The sequence below is a fragment of the Hippichthys cyanospilos genome, chromosome 12 (genome assembly GCF_059441005.1).
Source record: "Hippichthys cyanospilos isolate Australia breed blue-spotted pipefish chromosome 12, RoL_Hcya_1.0, whole genome shotgun sequence".
Taxonomy (NCBI): Eukaryota; Metazoa; Chordata; class Actinopteri; order Syngnathiformes; family Syngnathidae; genus Hippichthys; species Hippichthys cyanospilos.
This window is the reverse complement of record NC_142380.1, coordinates 12,263,587-12,285,327: the sequence shown is the minus strand read 5'-3', so window position 1 is coordinate 12,285,327 and position 21,741 is coordinate 12,263,587. Positions and strand designations below refer to the sequence as shown.

Sequence of the window (21,741 nt, the reverse complement as noted above, 5' to 3'; positions counted from 1 at the left end):
CATTTCACCATGTAACGGGTTCAAATGTTCAATAAATCATCCATCCATCCATCCATCCTTCCATCCATCCATCCACCCATCCATTTTCTATAGCTGCTTATCCTCACTAGGGTTGCTGGCTCGCTGGTGTCTATCCCAGCTGGTTTCGGGCAGTAGGCGGGCGACACCCCGGACTGGTTGCCAACCAATTGCAGGGCGCACAGAGACAAACGACTATTCATGCTCGCAATCACACCTAAGGGCAATTCGGAGTGTCCAATGTACCTACTGTGCACGTTTTTGGAATGTAGAAGGAGACCAGAAAGCCCGGAGAGAATCCATGCGGGCACAGGGAGAACATGCAAACGCCACACATGAAGGACAGGGCTAGCCAGACTTGAACCCAGCACCCCAAAACAGACGTGTTAGTAAACCCTTCAATAAATCAATAAATCAATTAAAATAAAAAAAAAAAAAAAACAATAAATGGATTGTGGATAAATGGAATGTATGCTTAACAACAGTGATGAATGCTAAACAGTGATTTGCTTTTCTTTTTCATACGTTTAAACCAAGTCACTTTTCATTGTAATACCGAGCCTGAGTAATGAAGTTTCATAAGAGAATTTTCTCAGCGAGAGAGAAAAAAAAACAAAAAAAAAACCCACGCCTACCGTGAAAGTGTATGATAAGTGGAAAAACATAATCTGACAGAATTTGAAAGTTGTCGCAGTACAAAGGTGGTTGGAAAAGTGCTCCCTCGGAGCTGCAGTCTTCCTCCTTGGTGCTGAATATGAATGTCTCAGTCTGAGGGTGGGAAGGTGTTTATACTTTTGTGTGCCGGCACAAGGAGAGCAGCGTGATGAGGATGTATGAATTTGAATGCAAATAGATGTTCCTGTGTCACACCTGCGTGAGACACTAATTGCAAATGATTCACGGTTGTTTTGTTTTACGTTAAAGTGGCTTGTTTTACCGTGTTTTCCTGCCATTATGTTGTTTACGGGCAATGCTTTTACATGGACAGATGGCTTGTTAGTTATCAACGCAAGTTGGAACACTTGAATGAAGTTTTTCGCATCAATTTACCGCCATCACTACGACCTTGTGTCCTACTTACAGCACTGTACACTATACATTTCCATTTAAATACATGTATTTTCCCTTAAGTTGTTTGCTTTAAGAGCAATGTACATTCATGCAAAGGATCATTTGGTAAACATGGGGAAATCTTTGCCTGATTGCTTTATTCATATACTACTCTTCGTGAGAGGTCTTTTATTATTATTTTCATTTATAATTTCAGTTTCATCATTTTCTTAACTGCTTAACAACATTTACAATGACAGTTACATAAAACAAAATTCATTTATATTTAACCACATGTCATCCGTCACATACACAAGTAAAAAGTAAATTTTTACCGAGTTTATGATATAATGCCTTTTGTAATATATATAATGCCTTGTCCATTTGTTACTTGAATGCAGTTACCTCTTTACCCGCAGAAATGTAAGCAGATTGCTTTGCTCAACTGTGTGCAATCGATTTATTCATTCAAATCAAATTTTAAACACAAAATAACGCAAACATCTCTTCATACTTAATTCTACACATTACTTTTAATTTTAGACCTGTACAATGTATGCACTGAGCGAGATTGTGTGAAGTATGCAATTCAGTTCATGAAACACAGCACAAACATTGACTTCCCAGCCATGCGCTAGTTATTTGGTCTTCTGTGTTTATATATTTGACAAATCAATATAAAACAGTATTTGATGTAATTAATTCTCTGTCTCAATATATGCAGCCCTACAGGAGAAATACAGGATGCTGCGATTTCTCTCAAATCACCTTTAGGGATAATTTGGTTTTACAGCTGAAAAAAAAGATGTTAAAATATTGGCAGGTATGACAAAGATGGTTTGCAAACCGCAGCTAACACGAGCTGTGTGCAATTTGGTAAGCTATTCAATTTTAAGAGATATCCCAGCAATAGCTGAAAAATGATCCGGCACTTCTTTTATATTTACATTTGCACACTAGACCATTAATTTTGTTGTTGTCTGCTGAGTAATAAGACAGCATTTTGAAAAGCGGAAAATTCATGTTAGGCATTATTTCATATTATACGTTTTCACACAAATCTGTTTTGCAGACAATCTCGTGAGACATCTTGTCTGGTGGGATATGTGTCTCGTCACATCTCTAATAAATAGATCATGTATAGCTGCTACACAAAATCATTTATCATAAGAAAAAAAACATGAAAATGAATTGAAGCGTTAACTTGTAAACATAATTTGAATCCAGACACGGTGTAGGTCTGAGTTATCCTTGACTCTAGGTGAAGCCAGATGGAGATCCAGCATAAATGATCACAGCTAGTCATAAGAGTTGTTGACTTTAATTATGTTGCTTAGATCATGGCCTGAGCTTTGCGCTGCTTTATCAGCCAACGCACATTTCCTGGCCTGCTCTCAACAGTTTCCTTCTTTCTCCTCACCAGGTTATGTCTCGTCTATAACACACAGCTACAAACCCCATACAGAGGCACACTCTTAAATTTTGTGTTACACTCCCTATTCGCTCTACAATGACAGTGCCAAGTACAGGATTTGGCATGGATACCTTGGAACCATTACTCTTTTAGTCACATTTACCCCAGCCATTTTTTACTTGAAGAGTCCTTTTCTCAAAACCGGCTCCTCAAATTGACAATGTGTTGGGACACCTTGCCAAAAGACCTAATGCACAAGAAAGAAATCATAACCTTTGAATACACAGTTGGGGTAAAATAAATAAATAAATAAAGTAGGGCTTGTTTTTTTGGAAATGTATTTGTAATTTTAAAATGTTTTCAATTCATCTTCCATGTGTTCTACGACTCAAAAATTTCCTTTGTAGTAATAGATGCTTTTTTTCTTTTTTTTTTAAATTAGAGATACACTTTTTAATTCGCAGTACTTCACCTAAAGCTCTTTACATCAAAGGCATTTGACACCAAAGGGAAAACATTAAAAGACACCAGGGAGCTGAAATTTCACCCAGATGGTGACAACAAATAAAGGTTCAACATGGCACAACCACTTAATTGTCACACTAGCAGGAGTGTGCAATCCCTTAGCGAGTACAATGTGGAAGAAAATAACCACTAAATGATCAAAATACTGCATAAGGGTTAACAAAGTAAAAACTGAACTAAAGCACTTTCTATGGAATTTCAAAGGTTAACCTCACAAATCTAATCCTAGCAGTTTCACCACCTTGAATATTATTTGTACGAAACAAGACTTTTATGCAAGTACTCATACAGAGACAACCTGAAATGCCAGCGTGCTATGTTAGCCTCGTTAATTGAAGTGTCTAAATGACAGACATGTTTCAATACACTGCATGTCACAACTTGCTCATTACCCAACCTAGGTTAATTTATTTTTTCAATGCCATAATGGGCTAACAATACACAGGCTCTGAAATAAAAAGCCAATGGATATTTCTATCCATGAAAACTGATTTTCAGTTCCATTGTCATATATACACGCCATTGTTCAGCACAATGCGCAAGCTTCGTTTTGTTTTCGTTTCCTTGCCATCCACACATGGAATGTGCTCATGCCTTTGTCCCTCCGACCTTCATATTGCCAAAGGCTTGAATCTCAAAAAAGGACATGTCCTCACTACCTATTTTCATATCTATGGGTATGATTTTCAAAGTTGTATTCTTTTAGTGAACTGGAAACTAAGCTCGCTTGAATCTCTGTTGTGTTGACGCTTATTATAATATATACAACTTTCTGTCAGAAAAAAGAACACATCACAAAATGAAGATTGAAGAAAGATAAAGAAACTAAAGATTTGGTCTCCCTTTTGCTGCATTTTGCTGTCTATCGAGTTGTCGACTACTACATGTTTATGGCGTCTATGTGTGGAAAATGTTCTGTCCATGCAACCACAAGGACATTTCTAAGGCTGGGGGTCATTGTTAATGGATAGGAGGGCCTGCTTAACGTGCATCCAAAAGGTTCTTGATGTGATAGAGGTCACTGCCCTCAAATCCTTACACAGCAGTGTCACCCAAGCACGCCTTAGAATGAGACAATGTTAAGCTAGAGCAAACTGCCTGAAGAAAAACGTTGTCCAAAAGGTCTTGAATTGAAATTCAGATTGTCCTGATGTACCTCTCCCAAAACATCCTAGATGAGTTAGTTGATTTAGGGATATGTGTCAACATTTTTACCCACTCGTTTCTCTTTAATTGCTTTAAAGCTATCTTTGGCTATCTGGGCAGAAAACATGATTTAATAATGCGGGGCCTCAGAAAATGTTGCCTTTGTATTGCTGTTCTTTCTTCCAACAACTCTTTGAATTGATGGACCTGCTATAAATCGATGGGCTCTCCCTATTGCCCTCCTTCACACTCTATAGCAAATAGTAAAGAGCCGGCTTATTCTGTGATACATGTAGTAGCCATGTGGTATCATTTGGACAGACCTGCGGTGCTTTTAGTTATCCAATTGGCTTGCAGATTTTTTAAAATCAGCAAACACAGGATGATCAGTATGCTCTGCTGCACAGACGTACAGACAAGATCAGGGGGTATTATCAACTGTGCAATCTCTGAGCTCTCTAATGCCCTTCACCACCATGCTACTCCCGCTAGAATTTCATGTCTCGTCAATTTCATTCAGCAACCACATATACATGAACGAGAAAAATGGGGCTGTGCAAAACATCACACCTTCCGTGTGTTCTACGATTTATTATGCAGCATAAACAACATATTGTGCAGATGCGGCATTACTATAGTTGAGAATAAGATTTTTATTTGGCTAAAAACAAGCCATAATCAACGGAGGAGTATTATACACAAGTACATTGCCATTACAAAAAAAAAAAAAAAGTGGCAAAGCACTGAGGAAAATCTTGTATTTTCATTTCAATATGAAATTTAATGTCTACCATTGCAAAAGTTTATATTAAAATGGCATGATTATGGTGTTCCATGTGCTCCATGATTGTTGACAGCGGCAGCAATATATATATATATATATATATATATATATATATATATATATATATATATATATATATATATATATATATATATATATATAGTATTATAAGTATAGTATATAGTGTTTTGTGATGTGACTCCTCACACAGAACACAATGTGTTTTATAACAATACTTAACCATATTTATTTTTTCACATGTGCTTGTGGGAAAAATTTATGTGACCCATGTCTTCTGTCTGTAATAATCTGCATTTACCTTCAGTGATTAATTTAAACAAATTAATACATTATATTGTGTGAGCAACCTCAGAACACAATACAGACTTGAACAATTTAGGAATTCTTATGTCAAATTGCCCAATGCACAGGGACGAGTGGACAACGGTCACTTTTTGCAATTGTCGGGTTGCCATCTGCGTTGTGTTTGTGTATTGGCCCACAATACAAACAGCCGAACTGCAATAACAGAACAGAAGAAGACATAGCTGGAACAACAAAAAGGAACTCTAAAGTTGTAGTGACAGTAAACACTGACAAAATCAAAAGGCAAAGGTGGCTATAGCAATTGTGACCGACAAAAAGGAACTCTGATGTTGTAGTGACAGTAAACAATGACAAATCAAAGGCAAAGGCGGCTATGGCAATTGTGATGACTCAGCAATACTTTGGCACCTTTCTTCTGTGTCTACCCTTGATTGTCAATGTAATCTATGAAGCTGTGCCTATCCACATCAGCTCAGGTGAAACAAAAACAACAGTAATGTGGGACATGGAAGATAAGATGAGGCATGTTTTGTTTACTTTTTCTGGTGGAGGGGAGGGCTTGCTGGATGTTCTTTGAACTCCCCAACTGGTTTGGGAACGTGAGAGCAAGGCAAACTATGCACGGACATGCAAAGCCCACACAGGCCTGATCCAATATCTAAAGCCAGAAAATTGTTTCTTTATTTTTTTGCTTTGTATTAATCTTTGGGGCGGAGATAATGTTGAGAGGTCAGTGTTAAATAGATATGAAGCAGCTTCTCCTGCTGCAGAATGAATTTGAGGAAACCTTTCGATCACGACTGCCACCACTCACTCTGGTAATGACGCCGGGCTTCATTAAGAAGCTCATTAAGTCCTGTCGTTAAGCAGCAGGGCTGTTAAGGCTTTGATTGTTAATGGCTCTTCATTCTGAGGCTGCAGAAACCAGGATTCCCAGGAGGTTCTGGCCGGTCCATCGCCCTAGTGTTTTTGGTCACGTCATGAGGTGGAGAATGGGGGAAAACTAAAATTTGTCTCGGTAAAAACGTTTTTAAAAAAAGTTGTAAAGGGAACATAAGGTTGAAAAAGTCAAAGGGAAATTTGGGCTTTCCTACTGAAGCCGTAATCCCTACGACCCAACCCTAGATGAGCGGTAGATAATAAATGGATGGTGCCACTTTAAATTTCAAGGTGTTCAGATTCTCATTTTCCACTTCTTGAATCAGATCTTACCATCTGGATCGACTACCACTTCACAGCCATATTGCTGTTTTACAGTACATACTCCGTACGCAATAACTTGCACACAGAATAGAATAGAATAGAATAGAATAGAATAGAATTAAATACCGTTACAGCAGGTATACAAAGAAATTTGGAATTTCAGAGAAATAGGAAAAAAGGATAGGGTGCATTCTACATAACACTCAGGAAAAAAAAAAAAAGTTTTATTTATTTTTATTCTTTTTGGGTTTTTTTCCGTCACCTGAATTTGGTTATGTGACATTCGCAAGCTAAGCAGTGATTGGTCACTCCGTGAGACATGAGCAACAGTGATCTCATTTTTATTTGTCAGCTAGTGGTAAAATGCTGGGATAAATAAATACTGGTAGATTTGGCCTCTTGCTTCATATTCCAAAAGTTAGCTGTCCTTGTATCACTTTGTAACGGTGTTGGCTATGTTTGACTCTACCAAGAGTTTAAAAAAAAAGGGATGGATGGAATTCAAGGTGAGCAATATAAAAGGCAAAATCAAAACACACTCACTCACGCACGCACGCACACGCAATTAATTTAAAACCAACTGTCTGAATAACACGCACAACGGCATTCATGTTGATTGTTATCTAATTACTCTCAACAATATAACAACTTGAGCAACAACTTGAATTCATAACCTTATTTCTGGATTTTAGTGCAAGTGCTGCATTGAGGAAATAACGTGCAGTGCAAGAGATTGATTCTGCACCAGAACTTCTGTAGGTGTCCACTGAGGGGGAACAAGGCGAAGGAAAGAGAGATTGGACGATAGCTTTTACTGACAAGGTGCTGTCACGGGCCATTGGCTCGTGTTGAGGTGAAATAGCCATTGTAGATCCGGGAAGTGATTGGGCAAAGGTGCTAATTGATGATTATGAGAGATTGAGTCCAATACAAATAGGCAGGTGCACATAATCCGTTTCAATAATCAACAATCAATGACATAGTCTTTCCAGAGCTTGAGTCTAACTGGCCTCATGTTGTGCAGTTTACCCGACTAATGTGTTTTGGCCGCTTTGAAATTGAAGAGCAAGTTACAAACTGCCACCTGTTGCTATACACGTTTTAGCATTGTGGAAGATATGCTGCAATCAGTGTAGGAGAAAACTTGTGGTCTATCCCACAGCTTCTTTTTCTGCATTTCTATAAATTGCTCACATGCGTATGTGAGTGCTGACGTGAAATACGCTCATTCTTGGCGATGACATGTTTCAGTGCAATCTGTCTACAACAGAATCTCTGCCATAAATATGTAGTTGATGTAGGTGTAGTGTGGGCTCCAGTAAACATAGAAGTGGTGATAAGACCCGCATTTAGAAAATAGATTATTAGTCAGCACATAGTCAGCAATGACAGATGACTGTGAACAAATGTCTGAAGCACCTGACAGAGTAGCTGCCTGGAATTTCGTGACGACTGTTTGGACAAAAATACCTATTTGCAATAGTGGTTGCAGCCGGATTTATCTAGTCTACTCATCATGGAAATTCCTTAAATTATGTTGTTTTTTTATTTTATATTTTTTTATTTTAAATCTTTCAGTGATTTTTAGTGGAAATTACTACTTTTTTTATACTCTTGTGTTCATTTCAATCAATATCAATATTTGATGTACAGTATGTAGTACATGTGTCCTGTTCTGAATTTAAAAGTTACATATCAGAGGAAAACAGACATGAATGTGTGCATAAATGGTTGTTCGTCTCTGTGTGCCCTGCAATTGGCTGGAAACCAGTTCAGGGTGTCCGCCGCCTACTGCCGGAAGTCAGCTGGGATAGGCACCGGCAAGCCTGCGGCCCTTGTGAGAATAAACGGCTCTAGAAAATAGATGGATGGATATTAAAGGAAAGCATGCTATTAAAATTTCTAAATTTACAATTGAAGGTAGCAGTTTTATTCATCTGTTTTATTCATCTGTCTGCTTTTGGGTCCAAATTCTTCTTGGGTCCAAAGGGTGTCTTATAACTGTGATCTAGATAAGTGCATGAACCTATTTGTGTTATTTTAAATGATAGTGACATGCATAATGTTCTGTATGATTCTGTCAAAATAATTACAACATTTCAATTGAGAATTAGCCTCAGTGTGTCGTGTGGGTTATCAGTCATCCAGATTACTGTAATCCACATAAGAAGTGCATCTCATTTTTAACCAAAACGGCTTCTTATTCTTTGATCTAGAATTGACATTAGATTTGTAATGAATTGTTGGGAGTATCTTTTGATTGGTAGTCAGTTGGGAATGCTTTTTCCCGATTGGTGAGTTGGCATAAAGATAGTTTGTCAACAAAATAGCTCACAAAAATAAGTGAAGCCGTCTTCCTTTGCCTCATATTCAATCAGAGTTGTTTCCATTGGAAGACCGCAATGTGATGTTCTGCTGTTGTTGTTTTTGAATTTGAATTGAATTTAATGTAAGACATTTTAATACATGGCTGTTGAATGTCATACTTTCCCCTTAGTTGTCCTCATTGATCGAGAGGCAACATATGGCCATCTATTTTTTGGAGAGGAAAAAGATGTTCAGGTTTTTGCAGCAACTTTGTAGCTTCAAGATCATTTTGTCATTCTTTATTTTAATCTTGGTAAAATACATTTCAAAAACTGACTTCTGCCCTACTGTGATTTTTCTCTTAGCAAAAGTACTTTTCTGTTTCCATGCAACATTGCTTTCTCGAGCTTATAGACTTTGCCGTTTCACATTAGCTGTAGGGGTGAATTGCCTATTCTTACTTTTTTTTTTTTTTTTTAGTCACAGGTGCCATTCAGGCCACTAATGCTGGTGAGGAGAGAGTGTTCCTTTATATTACCTTCAGCTGAAGCCCCGGCTGCTCCGCTACGCTAGCAGCAACCCACTAGGAGTTAATCTAATAAAACTCAACAGAAGGCTGAGATCGATACAGCCTGTCCCTCTGCCGCGCACTCTGGACTCAGCCCCATACATTCCTATTAGTTAGGGAATAATTGATTGGTCGACTGTTCATTATTCCTTTGATTTGGAGTTTTCATTAAATTGCCAGGGCGCTCCACGTGCATGTGCTGGTAATTTCCCTACACCCAGTCACTGCTTGGATGTGAAAACAGACTTAAAGAGGGGACGGCATGTGCTGTGAGGAAGGGTGTGGGGATTGCGGACCCAAAGACAAGGATGCTGGGAGGTTGATGTGCAAAAAATAAAAATCTAATCCAGTAAAGAAGCAACAAAGATCAGAGCAAAAACAGCAAACAAAATAACAAACTCAAATAAGCATAAAGACTATGATACCAGACTCAGAAAACCAATAATTGTAACTCAGGGAATCAATGACAGTGTGAACAATGACATGGCAAGAATCGAAAAGGAACGATCTGGCAAGAATCGAAAAGGAACAGGAAACCAAATATAATCCAATAAGACAACGATGAACACCTGGACTGGACATACACCTGCACCACGCAGGGAGCTGATTGGATAACACGGGGGAGCAGGTTGACAGGTACAAGTACAGGGGCTCGCAATCAAATGTACTAAACAAATGAACTAACAAGTTACAAGAAAACAATGAACAACTAGAAAGAAAATGAAATCCAACACAAGCCCAAGACACGAAAGGAACAAACAACACTGATACCCCCTTCAGAAAAATAACTGCAGGATTGAAGGGGATGAGTTTTTTTTTTTTCGTCTTTATTGATTTTTAAACTGGGCTCAGTGACAGTGTTTTCATTTGCATACCTAATTTTGATGAAGTAGTTTCCTGTCAATGCTCCAGTCTGTTGGAAGGATTTTCAGCTGCGTCCCCACTTGGAACAGGATAAGAAGTAGAGAAAATGGCTGAATCTTGTGTTTAACCTGGTGTTTACTCTTAACTTTTCTCTTGTCTATTTCCTCCCACCTAGCTCCACACTGACATGGACAGGAATGATGGACGCACTAAATATGTCCTACGTGGCGAGGGAGCCGGCTCTGTCTTTGTGATCGATGAGAAGACAGGAAACATCCACGTCACCAAGCCGCTGGACCGCGAGGAGAAGGATGAGTACCGTCTCATTGCCACGGCCACAGACAGGCAGACGGACCGTGCCCTCGAGCCCTCGTCACAATTCATAATTCGGGTGCAGGACATCAACGACAACCCACCTGTCTTTGACGAAGGCCCCTACAGCGCCACTGTACCAGAGATGGCAAACATAGGTATGATATCTTTTTTAGTTTTGTTACGTCAATATCAAAAATTACCAGCACCAACAACAATATGCAATAACAACAATATATTATTGTGGACCTTTTTTTTTTAATTACAATTGTCTAATCGCAATATTAAAGTCTATCAACCTCAGTCAGTTACTGGCATAGCGATCAAAGTTTGCAATATCGTGGCGTTCATTTGATGAACCAATATGGACCTGGTCGCTAACCTGATAGTAACTTTTACCATGGTTGGGCTAATTCAGTGCTTCTCAATTAGTTTTTGCAAAGTCCTCCTCGGAAAGAGAAAATATTTTGCACCCCCGCGTCAAAGTCCACCAAAAAAAATAAAGAATGGGCCACGCAACCGTGTTGTCAACAACAAAGAGGCAATCGAGGCAATTGACAAAAGTGTATTTTGCGATGTGCTCTAAAACTAAATCGAATTAGATGTACTGTATATGTAATCATTTTAAGCCTTGTACATGACATGAAATTACTTATTCTAATGTTGACTTATGACTAATGTTATTCAAACCCAAATATGTGAAGAAAATTGGTTTTAATAATGCGGTTATTAGTAGACCCAGCCTTTTGTAGGGTTTGAAAACAAGAAAAAAAAAACTCGACTTGTACTCGGAGAAATACAATAGTCTGAAACTGAAAAAAAAAAAAAAAAACTTCAAGTGCATCATAGTGCCAGAAATAAAAAATAACCTCCATTTAAAATAAAAACATTTTTGATCTCATTGTTTGATGCTGGCAAAAAAATATTAAATCACTAAATAATAATACATGTAAATTGATACAGAAAAGTATCATTGGCTGGCAAGCAGACCAGGATGTCCCCCGTCTACTGCCCGAAGAAGACTGGGACTGCCGCCGGCAAACAGCTTTAGAAAAAGGATGGATGATTGGATGGATGATCTGGAAAATTAACATTAATAAACATTTTAACCTGAAGAAGGTGTAAAACATAGTTTAGATTTTTTTTTCTAATGCACATTTAAAAAGACCGGAGTCAACCAAAGTGCTGGACAATGAAATAAACGTACAAATAGAAACATAGAAATTACGTTTTTTGGAACTCCCGCACAGGCTTTGGCGAAGAGAGCGCTACTAAACCACCTGGTGCAGTAGATGCACAATCCCACGTCACATTGCATATGCTTTACCTTTCGCGTCACAATACAGTCTTTAGATTCCAAATGCAACTAACAGTCAAATGTCACCAGTGTACAGGTTTTATTTACTAACTTGAATGTAATCTAAGGGATGTAGTTTCTGTTTTAAAAAGGATGAAAAAAAGCAATGTGAACAGCAATGTCTTTGAAGCTTTGACATGAGTCATCTTTTAAAGCGCACGAGTGTAGTGATGTGACAGTCGTGAATGAGACGAGTCTTTTGAATGGGTCTTCACTGTTAACGAGGGCACTGGGTCTTTGTAAGGTGTGGTTAATTCCCAGGTTTGTGAAGTCCCCTCAAAGGGCCAAAAGTCCCATCACTACACAACTGGTTCACTGCTCCAAAATGATGGGTGTTTTCCATCAAAGCATGCATGTAGGTTTTTTTTGTCCTATGAAAGTAAATGTTTTAGACTTTTGAAAAATCTATTTCGGATGAACAGATTAACAGAAATGTTAGCATCTAACCAGTGTGGTGTGGAACAGTATTGTATAGCGCATTTTTGTCAATATTTATGACAAAAATGACTTATTATTATGAGTGTCTGAAATGATAAAATATCTCCCTCATCAGTTGAATCAAGACACTATATTTTGCAATCAACAAAAAATATCTTCCCTCGCCACCTTGTCCTCCTCCTTCCATTCAAAATTGTCCACCATTGTGACTGTGACAGAGTGCTTAAAAAACAAAAAAAAAAACATATTTAAATATTTTTCTAACCCTATTTACATTTGTATGCCCAATTTGATACATATACCAATGAACCTGTGCGATACAATTTCATCCGACAAACCGATTGTCACTGTTCCGAGCTCTCCAACGTTTATTTAAGATTTGCAGTGTGCACAATCTGCCTTTTTAAGATGTCAGTTATTCATATTCAGGTTATGCATAATGTGTCGCTCCTACTTCCGCAGTTTCTGACTAGCCTGAACCTCTCAGGACGTTCTCTTCTCATTATAGAACTCACCTTCTATTTAAAGGAAAAGGAGAATCCAATGTCATTGGTCACAAATGTAACCTGCCTTGACCTCACTTGCAATTAATGTATTCCGCACACTAATAATAATTCTGCTCCAGTTCATCCGCTGTTGCAAAGGGCTATGCTTGTGAACATAAATCATAATTTGTGAGGGAAAACAAACAAACAAATAAGCCACTCCCAATTGTGCTGTTATTTTTTGACGTGATATTACGGAAGAGAATCTAAGCAAACTTTTTAATAATATTTAGCATTTGATATTTTCCGAAATAACATAAAGCCCCTTCACCACAGATTCCGGCTTTGCACCCTGACATTTTGTGCTTTTTATGGTAAGTGTTACTAATTTCACCATTTGTTGATATGTGGCAGTATTGTTTTAAATTTAAATCCTGTGAACAATGCTTAAATTCTGCCTACCAATGCCATGCTGTTGTTTGTCAGCATAATTGGTTCGCTATGTTATGTCAGTAGTCATGTTACTCACCTTGCTGGTCACTTCCCGGTTACCCGCACTGTACATAATGCAATCTTATCAGTGTGGCTGGCTTGATATGGATCCTGTACTATAAATATAAATGGTTGTTTGCCTATAAAGTATACGCCGCACAAATGAATGGTGGCCAGTCCACAATGAGCTCTACCACATGCGCAAAGTCTGCTGGGATGAGTAGCAGCTCACCTATAACCCTCATCAGGGCAAGTAGACAGGAAGGTAGATGGATTGATTGATTGAAATGTTCAATAACCTAGCTCCCTTGGCAGAAAAAAATGTAACATACTGACAGCAGAAGCATGTCAGAGCCAAAGTGACCCCGTAATATTTCCGTGACCGCTAAAGGATCATGTAAAATATGACGGATGTGCTTGGAATAGGAATGAAGAGACCTGGTGAGAGATAGGAAGAGTTTTTTTACATATATTGCAGGGACATTTGCAGTGACAGAATCACTTTTTAAAGTGGTAATTCAAAGCATGGCTGCAGAGAACCTGTATATACAAAAAGTGCTCTAATCTTCATTTAAACTCATTCCTGCCCCTTGAAAAGACCTTCGATTTTGAGGAAGCAATCTTGCTTGCTAAAAGGAATATTAAATATAGCAGTGACCAGCCGTGCATTTCCCACCATTTGGCTCCAAAACAGCAAACCAATCCGATGCAAACAACAGGCATAACCAGCAAAAGCATTTACAGAGTTTCTCAGAAGGTGAGAGCACCGGCTTTTTGCGCATTTTGTAATTTGTTAGACAGAGTTACACTTCGCTAGTCATTCCAGCCGCTGATTTTCCACGCCATGCCCACCTGCAAATTTGGCGACAAAAAAACTAGACAAATAAACTCAGAGGTGGTACAATGCGTGGTACAAGTGATGTCATGTGATTTTGGTAGATTTGCTAAAGGTGTAGGCAGACAAATTCGGGACTGTGGTGGGTAACATATTTCATTCCTAAACCATCAACACACCCAGGGAACACTGCAATGCAAGTTATCCAATTCCATTGGCGATAACACACCCCACACACAACATGCATGATTTCCATAAACAATTTGAAATTTAGCCTCTTCAGACCAATGCACACTTTTCCCACTTTGCCTCCGTCCATTTCAGATCAACAAGGGCTCAGAGAGGCCAATGACATTTCTTGATATGTGGCTTTTGCGTTGCATGATACAATTTTAACCAGCATTTGTACAGTAGCTGTAACAACAAATTCTGTTAACTTAAAATGTTTTTTGATGGATTTCTCAGCCCATGTGACAATATCCTTTAAGATGCTGGCTTTTAATGCTGTGCCGCCTGAGAGATCCAAGTCACGGACATTTAATGTTGGTTTTCAGCTTTGCCGCTTACGTCCGGAGATTTCTCCCTGAGTGTTTGATAATTATGGACCATAGATGATGAAATCCCTGAATTCCTTGAAAGTACACTGAGAAACGTTATACAGTAGGGCTATTTTCTCACGCAACTGTTCACAAAGTAGTGAAACTTGCACCATCTATGCTTGGTAACAACTGAGCCGTTTGGGGATGCTCCCTTTATACGTAGTGATGCCACTCATTTTTCCTATTAACCTTTTCACCTGTGGAATGTTCTAAACAGGTATTTTTGGAGCCTTCAGAGATTCCCAGTCTTTTGTTTAAAAGTGTTTCAGGCATCCAAATCAAAATGATAGTATATTTGCAAAATAAATAAATAAAAAAAAACCCAGAATAACCCTAATTGGTTTTGAAGTTAAACATTTTGTTTTTGTCATACATTCAACTGAACATTGGTTGATTTTTTTATTTTGTTTCCAATTTTGTTTTAATCAATGTCCCAATGCTACTGGAATTGAGGTTTGTACATTCTGTATTTAATCAGTTTCAGGGTCAAACTACTCAATTTGGACAGGCACCCATACCAACGCAAATCTCTTGTTTCCCATGCTGCTATGATTCAAACATATATAAAGTAACAGTTGCTGTCATGATTCCCTTTCTTCCTCCCACATTGTTTGGCTTGAGACTCACAGAAAAAAAAAACTCATCTGTTCTTAAGTATAAATATAGAATTTGTGTGTGCTGGTCTATATGAATGCAAAACGTCTGAAAGAAATGCGTTCTGGATTTTGTTTATATCCATTTTTTCTGCTAACTAATTCAAAAAATGCCGCTGCCAAATTGACACTCCGTGAGCCGTAGAAAGAAGATTTAGGGGAGTAAGAGGGGGACCGTGAAAGCGGCAGACGGTCCGACCGAAGGAGGGAGCAAAAAGAAATTGGAGACGGAGATGAAGAGAAATGAAGTGAGACAGTGGGAGTCAGAGGGTGGGGGGACGTTAACAGTAGCAGAGTGAGGGGGTGTGTTTGTGTGGGTGTTTAGATTAGGTGAATAAAATATTTGTCACACGTTTGTGTGGAAAAAGATAACAAATGCATGTGTGGGAGAGGGTGGATAGAGGATGTTTGGGTATAAAGCTTTCTAATACACCTAAAGTGGTGAAGTATATTCCTATTTTGCTCCAGATATACCTTATTTTTTCTTGTCCAGGTCCTATTTCTCAAGCTCAAATCCTTCTGTTTTTCTCCTCTTCATGTCCCCCTCCCATCCACCCCTTTTTCTCTCCTTCCTGCAGGCACTTCGATAATCCAGGTGACAGCGACAGATGCTGATGACCCGACCTATGGGAACAGTGCCAGACTAGTGTACACACTGGTGCAGGGCCAGCAGTACTTCTCTGTTGATCCCCAGACAGGTGAGTGTGTTCCTATTCATGATTGTGAGTGTGTGTGCTTCCATCTGCAGCTCAATCCTCGATCAACACTCCCAAGCCAAAATATGCGGAACGATACTCAGCCCTCTGAGTTAGTCTTGATGCTGTGTCAGCAGCGGGTGACACTGACTACATTTACATACACAAATTAATCGAGATGCTGACAGATTGTGGTCTCGTTCCTATTTTTACTATTCTCTGTGCAGTTCGAGTTTATGAGGTGCACTGGGTTCAGTTTGATTGGCCAAACTACACCTGCCTGCAAACGCTACGTGGTGACGATGCTCCCTGAAGCTCATACAGTTATGGAGTTTTCATCAAGAAATACATTGCGGTCCACAGATTATTGGTGACTGGGGCAAGTTAAGTGGTTAAATTGGAAACTTTACTACAAAGGAGGTCTGCATTAGCTCTTCACTGTAAAGAGAAAATTGTAAAATGAACAGTGTCAACAAATGTACGTAGTAAATTTCATAATTACATTTTACTCTAAAAACTGTGAATTTGCTCCCTCCTTAAACAGTTCTTTTTTTTCCTTTATATTTAATCAGGGACAGTAGACATGAATCAAAATTTCGATTAAAGCACCACTTTTACCGAAACATCTTGCTTCCAGCTGTATTCCCTTTGCAAGGTGTCAAATGCATTAGCTGAAAAATAGAACTGCATCAACATTATTAATTAAAAAAACACGTCACATTACATACACTTTACTACAAGAAAGGAAGCACCACTTAAGAGTATTTGAAAGTTAAATTTACCTTTGGAAGAGAATAAAACCTTTAGACTAAATCTAAGTGTAAATTTTACTCTGTTTACACCAAATATAGAATTTTAAGAGCAAAATGTAATTTGTAATTTGTGTAGATGAACTATTACTGTACTTCAAATGGATGGTGTTCACACTAATAAAAAGGCGCTGTTGACCATTAGTTTTCCTTATAGGGTTTTGTTTTCCTTCCAACATTATACCAAAAAAGAACATCTTTAACCTTATGTAGCATGAACATTCAGTTATCCCCCCCAGTAGTTACAGTACAGTAGATGTTGTACCCGTCAGCTACTGAGGATGGCATATGGCACACCCGGCTTCAATGTTTGAGCAATGGAAATGTATACATGCCTGAGGAATTTGGTTACCAATCGATTAGGCTCGGGGTGTTAATGCAACTATGAGATGTTTCCAGGCATTTTACAAGTTTGGTTTATCGCAATACAGTATTTTTGTTTCCGTATTTTGTTGTGCATCTGTATGTATTGAGTGGTAAAAGACTTTGAGTAAAGGCAGAAAAGGTTATTGTCATTGGGTTAGACATCAATTCAAGAGTTCAGAATTCTCCCTTGGAAATGATTTTGTATGGTTCTCAAATGGGCACTAGAGGTTGTGTGTTGTTGCTCAGTTTTTTTTTCCCCTGACCCATCAATCTTAGGGTTGTACTGTACTTAAAGAATAATAGCACATTTGGGCAAATCGGGTCCCACGGCCCACGCCTGGTCCATTCACAGTCTTTGAGCGGCCCTTGCAATATTTATTAAGTATGTGTGTCAACAATGAAAGCAACAGCAGCAACCTGTTTTTAATTTTGCCAACTTTATAGAGATGTTGCTGCTGAATTTAGCATTTGCTTCGGCTTGTTGAATTAGCTTCTTTGTTGCTATCGTTAAAATAGAATAGAATAGAATAGAATGTCTTTATTGTCATTGTACAAAGGTATGCAACAAAATTGGGAGACTTACTGTATTATATGCGCAATAAATAGAATAAATATTTTATAAAGTATAAATCAAATAGCATAGCAAGCTTACTTTTATTGTTATTTTCATTGTGTTTTTGTTTTGTTCTTATTCAGAGATAAAAAGTTGTTTCTGAATCTGTTTGCCCGGCTTGTTTGAGCCAAACAGAGGGCAACAGTTTGAAGGCATGATGACCAGGATTTGTTCGTCTGACAATCTTCCTCGTTCTGCTCAGATAGTGAGAGCTGGTAATATCAACCTCAGGGAGATTAAGGAGCATCCAGTGATTTTCTGGGCAGTGTTGGTCACTATCTGCAGTGCTTTCCTATTGACTGTAGTGCACTCCATGTGCCACACCGTGATGCAATGCACTAGGATGCTCTCAATGGTGGTTTGGTAGAAGTTCACCAACAACCGCTCCTCAAGGCAGTTTTTCTTTAACGCTCTCAGGAGGTAAAGTTGCTGCTGGGCTTTCTCCACCATCACCTTCGTGGTGATGTTCCAGGAGATATCGTCGAAGATGTGGACTCCCAGGTGCTTGAATGAGTGGAGTCGGCCAGACAACTCACACATGCTCTTCCATTTTCATGTCTTCCTCCTGCCCTCCTATGAGAGCTAGAGTCCTCTTCAGGGTGTGACTGACCTTGTTTTTTCAACCACAACAAGCCTAGTGCAAGAAGTCCCATGCATAAACACTGATCTGCTCAGCATACAGAAAGGAGAAAAGGGAGAGATTAAAAATTAGATCAATGCGATTAATAAAATAACACTTTAACACAATCTATAATTAATTGATTACAATTAATCTGTCTAATTGATCCCACAGTTATTTAAATGTGATTATATATTTTTTTAACTGTTTTAATTTTTATTTCTTGATGACAAACTACAAGTAGTAGCATCCTATTAAAACTATTACTATTACCATGTTTCAGGTTAGAATAATGGTGTGGTCCTCAATAACCATTTAATTTTCTCACATGGTGCTATCATGAAATTCAGTGCTCCCCTGTCTTTAAGTAATTAACTACACGCCCAACTTAAATTTCAGGATCCACAGCATATCATGATACTGTCGCAAAACTTCAAATTTAATGATTTAAAAGTCAGTCCATTTTATTCAGATCTTTCTTGAGACCCAGCCTATTAATTAATATCCACTGTTGTATCTTATTAGAGTAGCTTGTGTGATTCAAAGATATAGACCAAAATAATGTCCACTACAGTGGACACAAATGAATAGTCTGTGTCTCAGGGGTATATAGTGTAGTACCAATTTGCAATAATAGTTTTCTCAAGAACCTTTACTCATTGAGCAGGTGAAGATTCACGTTTATACTTATCACAGCTTTCAAAATGGGGATTTGCTTGTGTTAAAAAAAGATGCAAAAAGACGGAAAGACAAAAAAAGCAAGTTTGCTCAAGATGGTCGACTGCAAATACATCTTGTCTATGCAAACACGTGGATTTAGTCATGAGTGGCATGCTCACAAACACACAGCTTGTGGAAGTGTGGGTAAACACAACTAAAGCAACATACAAATCCAGGTGAGCGTGCAAACATGTGGCACACCCCGAAAAACGCCAAGATTTCCTTTGCCTGTCTTTTTCTTAGCCCTGCTCTTGCCATAATTCTTTGCTCATCGGATTCACACTGGCAAACCAACACAAATTGACATATTCCCCTGTGTACGTTCCAAGTTGTCTTTGTCACTCATCTATCTTCCCTCCTCTAGTCCTGAGCACTCAGCTTTACCCTCCCGCGTGCCCTGGTCCACGCATGTTCATTCCGATATAAGTCGGAAGAAATATACTCTTGCTTTTAAGGGTCTGTGTTCATGCAACAAAAGCTTGCAGTAGCTCTGATGTGACCTCTGGATGAGGTAAATCAAAAAGAAGTGTGTCAGCAATGGTCTTTAGACTGCTACACAGATTACTAAGAGCTCAAAGGACTTGTTTGCTGTGTGTGTTCTCACTATCCCTCCGCTATATAAGGTGTCACTCAAGGACAAGTGGAAGTCCATCGTAGTGGAGGGCACCTTAGTTTTTTTTTAATTTTATTGGATCACAGTGTTATGGTTATCAATGAGCATTCAACCTTTGAGTGAAATTGTGGATCAGAGGTGAAGGATTTGGATTTCTGTTTGACACATACTCTATCGATTGGCTAACACTCACAGCATTCAAGTCAAGACGAGGCTGCGGATATTTGTAAGACACCCTTTATGTAGTCTATATGCGTAAAAGGCTGATGCAGGTAAAAGGTGTGTTGCTCAGTCAATGTCAATCATCGCTGAATGATTGCTGATTTCATGCTTTTGAGGTAGGCCAAAGACCTCCGCAGCTTTTTTGATTTTAATTGTTCCACGCAAGATGCTCGCTCGATGTGTAGTAGATGTGGCAATGTTTAGTATTCCAAACATGTCTAACCTCTTCTCACTGCTGTCTCCTTTTTTTCAATCACCCTCTTCCTCAATGGCTCAATCACTGGTAGACAAATTCAAAATGCATCCATACACTCGACCACACTTGTGAAATATGCTGAGAAATGTTGGACATTCTTATTTATTCAGAACAGCTCGATTGAAAATGACCGAATGTGATCTGCCAAGTCACCCAGACCGCAGCAAAGCCTGCAATTTATGTGCCCACACAAGTCACACAATGAGGTCATTTACACAGAGGTAATCAATGTGGAAGGCATCTCAACGTGCCATTACCGTAAGAGATACAGAACAATATATTCTGCTCTCTGACTGCCTGTCTTTCATGGGTTGTCATTTTCCCCTATGTTGGCTTTAACACACACACACAATGGTACCTTGAGAAGTGAAATTATGAAGTTTTTTTTGTATCTTAAAAACAGGTTCATATGACATACAACATATACAGATGTAGTTTTACAAACACCCAAAAAGAGTATTAAGTGAAAAAGCTTATTATACTTATTATTTATCATTGTGGTTTAACTTTGATTGACTTACAGTATATTTTACCTACAGCATTTTGTTACAGCTTAAATTTCTGTTTAGGTGCTCTGGATAAGTAAAACTGGACACAGAGTGGTCGTCCAATAATGCACAGAAGTGATGAAAAAATGAAAAAAGAAAAGAACTGCGGGTTGAAAATAAATGGTGGGAGAGAGGTGATATTCAGAAGAAGGTTTGGTGCTTGCCCAAAGATTAAAGAAGCTACAGTATCACGTTTTGTATTTTGAATGTGCATGTTCAGTTTTCCATTTTAAAGTACATGGAAGGATGTTGCAGAATATAACTGCAATTACACTCTAAGATCCAAAGTTCCTGAAATAACTGTTGAAACATTAAAAGATGAGAAATTACTAGAGGGCTCATATCATGCTTTAATACATATATAAATGCCCATAGATGAGAGGGAGAAGGAGGCAGTGCATCATGCTGTCCTCTGGCAGTCTAATGCTGCAGAACTCAGGAAGAGTTCAAGGCATGTCTGACTCAGCCTTCACTAGAATACGAGCCGACCTAAAAAAGGAAGAATTGAGGATAAAGAGAACGAGCCTTCCTTGCAAACTAAAAGTGGAAGATGTTTCCATAGGAGATTAGCCAAATTGCTGAAACTGCTCACTGGCATTCCGTCTTTTACAGACAAGGAATCAAAAGCAGGTGCTCTAATGATATAATTAGGTACCATGATTTTTTTTTAAATATGGTCATGTGAAAATATAATCACACATGGCTTGAAAAGAGGTGTTTTGTGTCACTCATTGCTTTGTAAAATGTGGACATCATGAGATGGGCCTCTGAAGGTTTCTTATTTTCCCCAATTGGGGTTTTTGAGTTTTTTCTTCCTCTTCTAGGAGCTTTGTTCAGGGGATGCTGTTAAGTATTTATGATGAAAAGAAGTCTATGTATGACTCCTTTTCACCTGTGAAGCCC

General features: G+C 38.6%; 1 protein-coding gene and 1 long non-coding RNA gene across 2 annotated transcripts in view; one reads left to right on the top strand and one right to left on the bottom strand.

Moving 5' to 3' along the window:
* cdh24b (cadherin 24, type 2b) overlaps window positions 1-21,741 on the top strand; it is a 106,060-nt gene that overhangs the window by 14,862 nt on the left and 69,457 nt on the right. The window contains exons 2-3 of the mRNA XM_088429248.1: window positions 10,382-10,676; window positions 15,956-16,075. Coding sequence (XP_088285374.1) covers window positions 10,382-10,676; window positions 15,956-16,075 — 415 coding nt within the window. The remainder of the gene's footprint in view (window positions 1-10,381; window positions 10,677-15,955; window positions 16,076-21,741) is intronic.
* LOC148414883 (uncharacterized) overlaps window positions 17,940-21,741 on the bottom strand; it is an 82,430-nt gene continuing 78,628 nt past the window's right edge. The window contains exon 3 of the long non-coding RNA XR_015867433.1: window positions 17,940-18,527. This is a non-coding gene — a long non-coding RNA (uncharacterized LOC148414883). The remainder of the gene's footprint in view (window positions 18,528-21,741) is intronic.